Source organism: Pocillopora damicornis, chromosome 14 (genome assembly GCF_964200805.1).
Source record: "Pocillopora damicornis chromosome 14, jaPocDami1.2, whole genome shotgun sequence".
Lineage (NCBI taxonomy): Eukaryota > Metazoa > Cnidaria > Anthozoa > Scleractinia > Pocilloporidae > Pocillopora > Pocillopora damicornis.
The window spans coordinates 17625659-17637996 of record NC_142683.1 but is presented as its reverse complement, the minus strand read 5'-3'; the positions used below and the strand labels follow the sequence as shown (position 1 = coordinate 17637996).

Below are 12338 nucleotides of genomic sequence, written 5' to 3'. Positions count from 1 at the left end.
AATGAACATAGTCATAACATTGAAATAAATACTCACCTTCCACTGTGGAAACTGTTGCCCAATTTGTGGCACTGATTATATATTTTCACAACGGGGAAACAAACTAACAAACACACGGTTTAGTCTATACGCGCTCGTCAACTTAACCTTTTCACTCCCAAGATCTCGTCAGAAATTCTCCTTACTCTCTGCCATATGAATTCGGAGAATTTGATATTGGATCAGCTAACAATCCCCCAACTGATATTTCCTTATTCTCATCACTTGTCTGCTTGATATTGTTCTAATATTTTAAGGAGAAATTCTGTCTGGGTCACCCATAGGAATGAAAGGTTTAAATGTGCGATGAAAATCTTACAAATGATAAAAACGATTTATAATTAAGCTGGCAATGACAGCTTCAGTCGCATTTTTTTAGGAGAAAAGTTCAAGCTACACTTTGTATGTGGGAAACTGGTCTGCCTCGGACTAGTTTGGATGTTTAATACACTATGTTTGTTCGTTGAGTCATGGGGGGGGGGGTGTCAATTAAGTATGCTTACACATATGTAGATACATTTAGGACTTGAACATGAACTATATTTTTTTTAGTAAAATTGATTCAGTATATCATGCCATACCATCTTCTGCTGTGGTAAAGTTTGCCGCCAATGTTGGAACACCATCTTTGATGGTGAAAGCCAACACAGTAATTGTGTACGTGGTGTATTTCTTTAAATTGTGAAGACTGAAGCTAAGTGTCTCGTTCTCAGTGCTTCTCTTCCTACGCCTGCCGTGAGTAGCGTTGATAACTAAAATCGTCCACGTGTCGTTTGGAGAATTGCTTTCACCATAGGTGACTTTGTAGCCGCGCAGTACACCATTGATATGGTACTCGTCCACTGGTTTTAGCTGGAAGGTTAGTTCCGACTTTGTAGTGTGTTTAAGAGTGAAATTTCTTGGAGATTGACTTGGAGCTGAAAAAAAAAGGTTCACAGTCAACCATCTACGGAAGTATTCGGGTTAACCACGAACACTTACGAACGTCCGAACATTCTCACGGTTTTTAACCTTCTGGTTGTGTTCAAATCTTCTTTGACTGAATTGCGAAAAGGAAATGAATCGATAGAGAAATTTTCAACTGAGTGTCGGGGTAGTCCAAGATTGCTTTGGTTTTGCGCCATTTCGCTCTGAGATTGGTCAAGAAATCTCGCCCCACTACTTCCTCAACTGATCAGTTTTTAAATTAGAACCAATTGTTTTAGTCTCTTGCGTTTTCCGAGCGATTTCCCTACGCGCCTGTTCCGTCCATCGTTCTAATTGCCATTGTGATTACTTCGGTCCTGGTCTTACAACACTCAATTGAAAATTAAAGCGCTCTAGTCGTTCCTTAGTTTTCTTAGCTGAATACGATGTTTAATGCTTTCCTGGATATATAACAACGTTCACATTAAGCTATTGCATACTATCACTTCCCAAAAGAGCTAAAAACCCTGAATGTACCACATGTGCCGCGGTCCTAAAACCTACCGTCTTCATGTGTTTTCAAGCTGATTATGTCAGTAATACTGCCTTCCCAGGAGCTTGTGAAGCCATAAACTTTAAACTCATACAGTGTAAACGGTTTCAAAATGTCCAGGTTTGCACCTGACATGGACGAGTTCACTGTGTAATTAAAAAGCTCTCCTCTCAGCAAATCAAAAATTTCCACTCGGTATCCGGACAGCGGTTCTCCCAACTTCTCCGTGTCCGGTGGTGACCACTGAAGACCGACCCCAGTTGCGCTCGGAACAGAGGATGTTAAGTTGACGCGCTCGACATTGACATCTGTAAGAAGATGAATAATACTTCAGAATAAGACGGGGAAAACCTGAGAACTTGAACAGGATTCCAAAATTTCAATTTCGCGATTAGATCCCTTACATAGCGCTACAGAGCGCCTATCAGTAAACTAAAACCGTCATTGGCAAAAAATGGATAATGGCGACGCCTCGACATTGCCGATCCTAGTTGTGGCAGGAGGCCTGTTACAGATGTCCCTTGTGCATGGCTTCACCCCTGTACTAACTGAAGCTCGTTGGTTGAGCTTTGGCAAGACACTTCAGATCTAAAGTTTGAATACTCATTGAAAACTAAAGATGTCATTCAGTTTTTTTAGAAAGACGTTGATAGCTGTCCAAAATGTCGTCATCTGTCAAAAAAGAAAAAAAACAGGAACACTCTAACCTACGAATAGGGAGATTTCTCTCTAGACTTTTACTGTTTTTGGCCTAAGGGCATATCTTGGGCCATTGCGATATGGAACAACATGGTAATGATATGCTGAGATGTCGGCGACCCAATCGGCGAAATAGTAGTTACTGTAGGAATTCAACGTTCAACTCTGTGAAGTAAAAACTATATATTTTAAGTATTTACCATATTGGCAGGTATAAAACTCCGCTCTCATGCATAAATGAGATTCCCACGACTTTGGCAGAATGCGAATATACCGTGTGTAGATCACTGGTGTGATGACATTGTAAACCACCGTGTTGCTATCCCAATTACCCTGAAATATCTGCGAATGAAAAAAACCGGGGTGGTTTCTTGATACATCCTAACGCAAATCTCATCAATGAGGCTGTTCAGCTAAATATGCTTCTGTGGATCACAGCCTTAGAGAAAGGAATAGAGAGGGTTATTTTTATGTTTTTGTACTATCGGTAATACTACCGTAAAAGTAATTTTTACAGGCTGATTTTCACTAACGACACAGTCGGAATCGTAATTAGAGGCGTAGACCGAAAAAGGAAGCATTCATAGCTTCGTTTCCGCTTATGACTCCGTCGCTTAGTATCCATTGGCTCATTAGATTGAACTTGAATGGCCTGAGAAATGGTGTTTTGATTAGTTGGTTCTTCAGCAACATTTTTTCGAGTCCGATAATCTACTTTTCGAAGGATCATAGGCTCTGAAGCGCCAGGTAACTAAAAACGTTTTAATTTTCCATCGAGCTAACGCCTTCTCTTACTTCCCCGATTTTCACAGGGTCGTAAGCGTTTTCAGGCATCCCATTCTGTCGCTGGTGAAAACCTGCCTGAATGGAGACTGTAGAAGCTTACAACTCAAATGACAGGGTTGTTAAAAGGAGCGACTTTACGGCCACTGATAAATTTAGCTGGACCGCTGAATGTTCATATGAAAATTCATTTCCTTAAAACTTTAGAGGCATTTCTAAATATCATATCATTTAGACAACATGTGACGTGCACTTTGCACCAACGAGTGGAAATAAAATCCCAGATTACCTTAACGTTTCCAAGCTGTTCATAATCTTTAAAGAGGGTACCATTCCGGCTATAACTCAACGAGAAAGTTTTCACCCATTGTTTGGATTTCTGTCCACTGCCATCATAAAATCTGCCTTGAGTAGCCACTTGAGTCACCGGAACTTTTTCTTCAAAGTCGACTTGAAGCCATTGTTGGTGTGCAACTTTGGGAGCAGCACACCACGCCCCTGCCAGGGGACTACCCACCGGATTAAAATTCAATCGAGCGTTGCTGGCGGCATGTTGGTCATCGTATTGAGATGATACAGTTATCTGAGAGTCTGAAATGTTGTAGTTTTCCATTCCAAGAGCGCGACAACCTGCAAGCAAAGGCCAGAAAAGTCAGTCATAAACGATTAGATGAACCAATGAGACTTTTAAACAAATGAATTTAATTGAAAATGATATGAGCTTGAGAAAGAGATTCTAAGTTGAAAGTCAAAAGAGGCCTAACGTTGCTGTGGCTTTGATTTATTTCGTTCCCTTCCTTTATTCTCATGACCTTAATTTTTGATTCAAGGGTGATATTGTAAGGAAAAATAAGAGATCAGTCACTCTTGGGGGTTAAACTATTAAGGCATGATCGCGTTTTGTAAAACCACTGCTTTATTATAAGAGACTCACCAGGGGAGGCTATCTCTTTCAAGCGACCTCAACAACTTACTATCAACATTTGTGACCACTTCGACCTCCCGGCTAAAGTTTCCAAGTCCTTTGGAGGTGTAGCCAGCCACTTGAACTTTGTACATCTTGGATTTCTCCAGCCCAGATATCGTGTTTGTTAACAAGCTACCGCAGTTAAAAGATTCAATCTCAGCGTCCACCACTCTTACAAAATAAACCTTAATAACTCCTAGAGCTTGCTCCTTTGGAATGGCTTGCCACGTGACCTTAATACTTGAGTAGCTTGTGCTGTGCGCCATTACAATTGGAGGAGGGTGACTGGGTACTGGTATAGATGAATGAAAAAGTGAATGAGTTCCATGATTTGTACTAAGCAAGAGACATTAACCCTTTTGTTCTTAGATGCAATCAAAAATGAAATCTTCATACAGTGTCAAAACATTTTAAAGGAGAGATGTTATCAATGTAACAGGATGTTATCGATGTAACAGGATGTTATCAAATTCCCTGAGATAAAACTATAAGAATTTATGAGCATCTAGTCCAGAGAATGGATCTTTAGATCTTGGAAGTGATAAGGTTTGTAAAATCTTTTTTTAAACAGCTATGTGTTAATAAAACTACCGTATTTACCCGCGGATAGGCCGCACTTTTTTCCAGGAAAAATGGGACCGAAATTGAGGTTGCGGCTTATACGCGGGTACAAGCGTTTTGACACCTCATTAATATGCACGAGAACTCACGGTAGTACAGTAAATTGGCGTTTTAATGTTCGCTTTAAATTGTTCCTAACTTACAACACATACAACTACCGGGTACTCGACCTCAACAATTTTTTTTTTCCCATGAAAACCATTGAAAGTTTGGGGTGCGGCCAATACGCGGGTGCGGCCTATCTGCGGGTAAATACGGTAATCTAGCAATACAGCAGTGAAACCATCGCGCATGTGCGAACATTGTAATGACTAGGTGGCGTGCTGTCAGCCTGTCAGAGCCAAGTTTTCTCAAAAGAGTCACAACAATCACACAAGTCAGTGAGGTTTGTCTAAGCTCAAAACAGAATGGTAAATTAACAGGATAACTGTAACCAGGAACCCATATGGCTCGTGCCGTAACTAAAGAATCATTGCGTTCGAAAAGTCTCAAGTTTTTCTGTTCCCTACTTTTGTTTCCTTTTACACATTTCTATCAACGCCTTTATTTTCTTCCACTCATTTTTCGAAACATCGGTTGTTTCTTAAGATGTTTTTCTGTCAAATTTTGAGCGGTAAAGTAACACTCGGCCAGCCAGAATTGATCCTCTCGCGCTTGCCCGACCTTTGACCTCTGTGTCCAATTTGGTTGTGGAAGATTGCGAACATTTCCCTTTTTGATTTGCTTCAATTTGCCTATATAACCTACCTCCTTCTTGTGATCTGACTGTAATTGCGTCACTTAGAGTTCCGTCTCCCATGACTGTAAACGCTGCAACACGGATGTGGTATAGAGTATAAGTCTGTAGGTTTCCAAGTGCTACCGACAAGGTAGTAACGTTAACCGTCACATTTTTGTGCAATCCACCTTGTGTGCCGTACACGACTCGATAACCTAAAATTATACCATTATGATGCTCCAGTGGGACCGGTTGCCAAGTAACGTTGATTCTCTCTGAACTATCAAGGAATCCTCTGACGTTTAAAGGAGATAACGTTGGAACTATAAACAAATAAGAAAGATACCCTTAGAGACATTTTTCTAACAAGACAGACATCCAGATTCATCAGAATGTAGATTTTAAAGGCTGGTTATTTACTCGAAGTACGTTTCAAGCAACGGTTTTAAAGCATCAGTGGGCTTTATGCTTTCACTGTAGGAGGGTTGATTTAGTTCAATAATTGTCCTTCTACTTTTAGCTTTCGGCCCTCTTGACGCTCTTCACAAAAATATAAATGTTTATTTATATAAAAGATTCAGCCAAAATAAGGATTGTTTAGAACGCGGATTTAATAAACAACGGCTAAACTTTATTCAAATAGTAGATCGAAAGGATCAATGTCAATTTTTCAGTATCTGCTCACCTACCCTTCCCCTTATCCAACATTAACCAAAACTTTTCATCACTTGTACGCGGTTGCTCAAATACGGACATCGATCCACATATGTCCTGTCATTTTTACTAAATAAACAAACCAACACGCTTGGAAATTTCTTTCAAAACGCACTTTAGAGAGCTTCAACCCGAGAGGTATTTCCCGACAAGAAAGATGCAAGGACTGATAACGATGGGGCAAGTTATAATCCAGCCAAGTGACCCAACATGTCTGAGCTTGCCCCAATTTCCGAAGCTTAAAGCGACCAGGAATATTGCTGCTCTTCTCATATGAGATTACACTCAATCTTTTATGAGCCTCTGCCAATTTTTCAGTTTTTCCTGACAGTTTGCGGATATCTACTTACACTATTGGTGGAGTGCAATAACGTGTGGATAACTTAGCAAGCTATCGAACTAACGCCTTTCGATGAGGAGTCTGCCACGCTGGTCATAAGAACATTGGTTTTTTTCAAGGGAAAATGCTATAAAAATGCACCCTAGCTATTTTGAAGGACTTTTTATTAACACAGGAATATTAAAAGTAATAGAAAAAGTGGCTAATTTTAGAGATAAAACATTGTTATGCGATGCAAGTCGTTATACTCACCACTTTCTCCTGTTCTCAGAAAAACTTCTCTACTTTCCTTTCCTTCTCCTTGAAAAGTGAGGGGTCTGGCACTAATGGCGTACACTCTGTATGGCAGTAGGTTTTCCAGGTGGTACTCAGGTATCCCGGATGTTGTCATGACTAAGAACCTCTGCGATGAATCAGCCAAGCGGTATAAAATCTCCACTCCACGAAAAATTCCATGAGTCAAATTATCGGGTTCATTCCATGACAAAGAGACTGCGGTCGAGTTGATGCATCTTGCAGTGATTTTAAGTGGCTCTGTGTAAACTGAATTAAAGTTTAACAGCATTCAATAAATTAACATTTGGTTATTACGAAGTTTCAAATGCTGTTATGGCTAGTGACTTGAGTAGAGTTCTTTCTGGAAATATCTAGAATGCCTCGTCAAGTCGACATGGAACCCCAAACCTTCCCGAACCTTCTATTAAATTATGTGATAATGACCTAATTCTACCAGGGTAGCTGTGTTGTAGGATTCCGGAATGTTCTAGAATACTTTATACATGTATATAAGAACTCAGTCATCTGGGAGTTAGTTGCTGTTGTCGGTATTAATCGACGGCCTAGAAAACTATTCTGAGAGAGAGAGAGAGTTACTGTGATTTACTTCAAATAGTGGGTATTCCAAATCAATCTCAGTAACGGAGGTGGGAATTTTACCATACAAATAATATAGTCCATGTACGGGAATCAAACTTGAAAAAAAAACTCCGCATCTTTTTCATCTCGATTTGTCACACGTGGCAAAAAGTATTTGCTCGGTGGGTGCGCTGATACTAACCGAACGGTATACAATCGCTGACCGACTACATCATACATCACGCTCACGTAAAGAGGCTCTGTAAATAGAACAACTTTTTACCTATTTCCTAAATCTTGATCTGAGCATCCTCAACAAATTAGGGTAACTGGAGCACTTTAATTAGTTAAATCAAATTGGTTACAAACTTACCGTTATTGGCTTCTATGGCAACAAGTTGTACCGCGAAGTTACCCAACTTATGTCTTGACACAATACTATGCTCAAGTGGCTCTATTTCTTTATATCCAGTCCCTTTGAAACGTACAGTGAAGTTAGCCCCCAAGACTGTCATATTCCTAGAAAACATGTCATTAAGTCATTTACAACACATTTCAGAGCACTAACCCCTACGATTTGTCAAGACTTGTACGAGTAGTGTAAATGAGATATGTATGAAAGTGATTACATGTTAGTTTTTCATGAAGAGTAAACCTAAAATATGTTAAAATGACTGTGAATATATGAAAATCATATATGTAAATTGCGTATAAAGAAATTAATATGAAAGCGATCTTCACAATAATGAACACTTCTTAAGCAATAGTGAAAAAAACGCCTGAAAAATAATTCAGGCCTGTACGGGCCTAAATAAAATATACTACTATGACAGCCACAGCTACGAATGAACTGGTTTTTTTTAAAGTTGGATCAGGTGAGGATGCAAGTGTTTTATGAAAAGTATAACATACCAGAACGCAAAATTGTCCACTGTTAAAACTTGATCTCCTGTATAAAGACTTAAAACCTGCCATAATTGGATCATAGGATAATTGTCCGTGAGCAGTGGAGTAGTGTCACCAAAAATATCCCCGTATCAGAGGAAATGGTTGTAGATAGAGAGGTTTGACCCATCACGGGTAACTATACATTGCTATGCGAGTCGTGAGTTAAAATTTAAGGAACGCGTCTTTGCACTTGACCCTCGAGGTATTAAGGATGGAAAAGGTTTCTTTTCAAATGATTCTTTGAATCGTTCCAATAAAAATTCACAAAATTTTGAGACGATCGAGGCAATCATTGAGACGTAAATGAAGGTAATGATAGTATTTTCTAGACCCAATGGCAAAATTCAGAATAAAACCAGGCACTCATTTATCAGTTTCTAGTGAAGGGATTATTCCTTTATTAGGTAAATTGTCAACGTAAAACGTAGGTCACCGATGTAGAGAGTTGGAGCTACAACGTGTCTCTTGGTCTGCATATTGAAGTATAAAAGAGTAAAGGGGGTAAGTTTCTAAAGAAACTGTGGTGCTGCGTCGGTGCGAGAGAACAACAGGGTAATTTAGTATTATCAACTGAGTTGATAACGTAAATTGGCCACAGTAGAGAGTTTAAAAGCTGACGTTTCGAGCGTTAGCCCCCCGCCAATCGCTCTGATGAAGGGCTAACGCGAGAGACGCCAGCTTTGAAACTGTTTACGGTGACAAATCTACGTTAAAAACTCAGTTAATAATACTAAATTATCTTGAAGTATTGTCCAGTTCCTAAATTCTTAATCCGCCCAGGTTCACCCCCTTTGCGTCGCGAAAGGTTCAGGGACTGGATTATAACAACTGATAAACGAGAATTTTCCTTCCTTTTTCTATACTTGTGATCCTTAACCTTCATTTCATTTCTGTTTACCTTTAAGCATGATTCATTGATTGTCAATATACGCAGATTCACACGTCATACCAACCTGACTCATAAGCAAAGACGATTTATCTTTAAACATTTGCGAATCCTTTTGGGACATTTCATGTCGATAAATTTCGTCTGTTAATTTTAGGCTCACATTGACGTGAAGATTTGCGGCACCTGTTGATAAAGAATCAAAATTACTGTCAATAGGGACACGAAATAAGGACAAAGATGATGATCAATTTTTCGATGTGCATAAATCTCCGACAAGGCATCCTAGCAACGCTGATTCACGGGATTCAATGACTATTTGGATTAACGTCAGCATGTGAACAACTACGCACCTACCCCTTCTCTAACCCAACAAAAGTCAAATGATAATAAATTAGGGTTAGAGTTGGCTTAGGGGAGGGGTAGGTACACAGTTGCTAAGATACTGTCAATGATCCGACTATTTGAACCTACAAATTAATACTTCAACTTCTAACTGAAAACTGAATGCTGTCCAATTTCATTAACGTCACGAGTCTTTCCTATAGCGACTGACTCTCGCTATAAATTTTCTCCCTCAGAGTTTTGAACACTTACCCATGTAGTACCTGTAGAGTTTCTCAACTTGTGTTTTCGATAGCTTTACTTTCCATAAAATTAAGTCATCAAATGAAGCTTTCGGAAGGGAAGTGGACCCTATCGTTATTGCATTATCATACAAATCAACAAAATCTCCCGAATGACAGTGATTTGACAAATCCGTGATCGACACTCCGTTACGGTAAATAGTGGCATGGTTGTATCTTGTCCACATAAAAACCAAATGTGTCCAAATCCGCTGTGAAACTCGAAATTTCGCCACACAAAGCTTGAATGCAGACTTAATTTCAAACGTCAGCTCCTCGACGCTTCCGTCTGCTTGATATAAATGGATTCCTCGGTCTCCATTTGCTTGATCACCGGCGGCCAGTATAGTCTGGGTAACCTGTGGTCCCTGGCTTTCATAGTAGATCCATAGTGCTAAGGTGACCGCCTTGGTGTTATAAGGAGTAACTAATAGGGAACGATGATCAGCTGATATTTTAATGGATCCAGGTTCTCCTACAGTTTTCACTGCGCGGCCACGCACGCCAGGGACGGACTGTACCGATCTGCTCCGTTTCGACCACGTGGTGCCTCGAATGTTTTTGATGTCGTTAATATCATCAAACGTCCATAGGTATAAGGAAGCTACAAAAAGGTCTTCAATGTCAAAAACATCATGGCCTGTCAATAAATTTGAAAGTCAATGAGCAAAAAAAACTTAGTTAACTGCATTTCCCTTTGGGGGGGGGAAACTTCTTACTAATGACCGCGGGGGGAAGGGTGTGCCACTGAATGGGGTCGTATTTTCGGAGTTTTAGGAGTAAGATATTACTGGTTAGTAATGATTTAAAAGTGTGAAGATTCGCAGTTAAAGGGTGATTAAGATGGAATTGCGAAAATACGTTTTTCTAAAAATGAACAAGATGGCGTCTATAATTGGCCGCAGAATATGGGGTAGGGATTCTGAGAGACCATTGGCACATATCCAGCTAAATTGACTCAATTATCACCCCCAGGTTGTATTTATAAGCACAAACGACATTCACGATGGAAGTACCCACGTTTGCATTTCGGGAGAAATCAAGTTCAACGGGATCTGAACCATGATGTGTGTGACACCGTTATGATACTCTTTCAACCGAGCAGGGAGGCAAATGAAAAACCCTTTAACTCCCGGGAGTGATCAACAAATAACTTCTCACTATAATTACCACGAACAGCTTTAAGAATAATCAAACTTATCAGATAGAGGTTGTTATCCTGATTTAATTCCATATTTTTAAATAGCCCCTGATTTCAGCCTCCCCTGATTGGGGATCTTTTACGGAAAACCCACTTTTCACTGGCTGAGGTTTGAATTTAAGAGTGAACGTTGGGAAAGACTGGAGTAAACAAAGATGCGCTTTTCAAATCAATCGCACTAGCGTGAACAGGAAATTAGTTACCATCACACTCGTAGAATTCCACTCTCATGGATACACGACTGTGCCAAGTCTGTGGCAGTACCCGGATGTAGCGCGTGAATATGATTGGATTGATTGTGTGGTAGACAATTGCAGTCTCATTTTCGTTAGCATTGAAAACCTGAAAAAAGCGTAAAGGCAATTTAAGAGTAAGTTTAAACTGCACACGTCGCTCTCAAAACATCCTACTTTCCTTATAAGCGATAGCGAAGATATTATTTTCTTGTCTTGAATCTGTTCAAAATAATGATTACTGTTTAGTTCAACCTTGGACTTTTAGTTATCCGCTGAATCTTCCGGTGTTTCCTAACCATGACTATATGACAGTCAAAGACCAGACCACAACCTTTGGAGCTTACTGCGCGCCCTAATATGTGCGAATAGTGTGCTGCCTCTTTAGAGTCCTCCGCTGATTATTGTGGAGATGATTATGCCATAACCGGCATATGGAGTATTTAGCTTGAGGCGTATGAAATAACCGTGACCTTAGATGCATGAACTTCGGTTTTTCATATGTAAGAAGCAAATGGGAGCCGAGATGCGTTTACCTTTGGCGAGCCATTCGGTTGATACAAGGCAAAGTCAATACCATTCAGACTGTGAGACAAAGAATAACTCGTCAACCACATGGGGTGCTGTTGGCTGTCCCGTCCTTGAGTCGCTACTTTACCAAGAGAAACAGTCCTGACAAAGTCCACCTGAAACCACTGGTGGTTTTTGTGATGCCGTGCCGCCCAGCAACCGCAAATCCCACTACCCTCTCGAAAATTCAGCCGTCCATACCATGCTGCGTGTGCAGAATTGTATTCAGTCGAAGCAGTGATCTGGGAGTCAAGTATGAAGCCACTCTCCATACCCAGGGCTCTGCAGTTTGTTCCTTGAAACATGAAGGCACAAAAAAGGTGTTTGAGAACAGTGGATATCGGTTGTCGGAAGGGTGGATAACGCTATCCACTGGATAAATCTCTAAGCGGATGACGGCATACTACATTTTGTTAGCACTTATCTGTTCAATAGCGAATTATCCACTGGGTAGTGTTATCTGCCCCCTGAACAACTGTGTCCAGGTGGCCAGGGATTCGTCAAACTATACACAAGAAAATTATGTGGAATTCAATCAATGAAATGTTTGAAATCGATTCTTACTCAGGATTCAAATTGACCCTTAAGACGGTATTCGTGAGCAAACTCACTACACTGACTACCAGTACATTCTATTAAGTTGTTACTGGTTGGTGGATTGGATCAATATCAGTATCTG

General features: G+C 40.2%; 1 protein-coding gene across 1 annotated transcript in view; it reads right to left on the bottom strand.

Annotated features, from left to right (window-relative positions):
• The window catches only part of LOC113686797 (uncharacterized), a 35478-nt gene that overhangs the window by 9714 nt on the left and 13426 nt on the right, over positions 1–12338 (bottom strand). The window contains exons 16-28 of the mRNA XM_089194914.1: positions 11626–11954; positions 11060–11198; positions 9627–10295; positions 9097–9215; positions 8108–8163; positions 7569–7714; positions 6593–6883; positions 5316–5609; positions 3955–4239; positions 3270–3610; positions 2398–2539; positions 1510–1806; positions 621–956 (exon numbers count right to left, since the gene is read on the bottom strand). Coding sequence (XP_089051040.1) covers positions 621–956; positions 1510–1806; positions 2398–2539; positions 3270–3610; positions 3955–4239; positions 5316–5609; positions 6593–6883; positions 7569–7714; positions 8108–8163; positions 9097–9215; positions 9627–10295; positions 11060–11198; positions 11626–11954 — 3444 coding nt within the window. The remainder of the gene's footprint in view (positions 1–620; positions 957–1509; positions 1807–2397; positions 2540–3269; positions 3611–3954; positions 4240–5315; positions 5610–6592; positions 6884–7568; positions 7715–8107; positions 8164–9096; positions 9216–9626; positions 10296–11059; positions 11199–11625; positions 11955–12338) is intronic.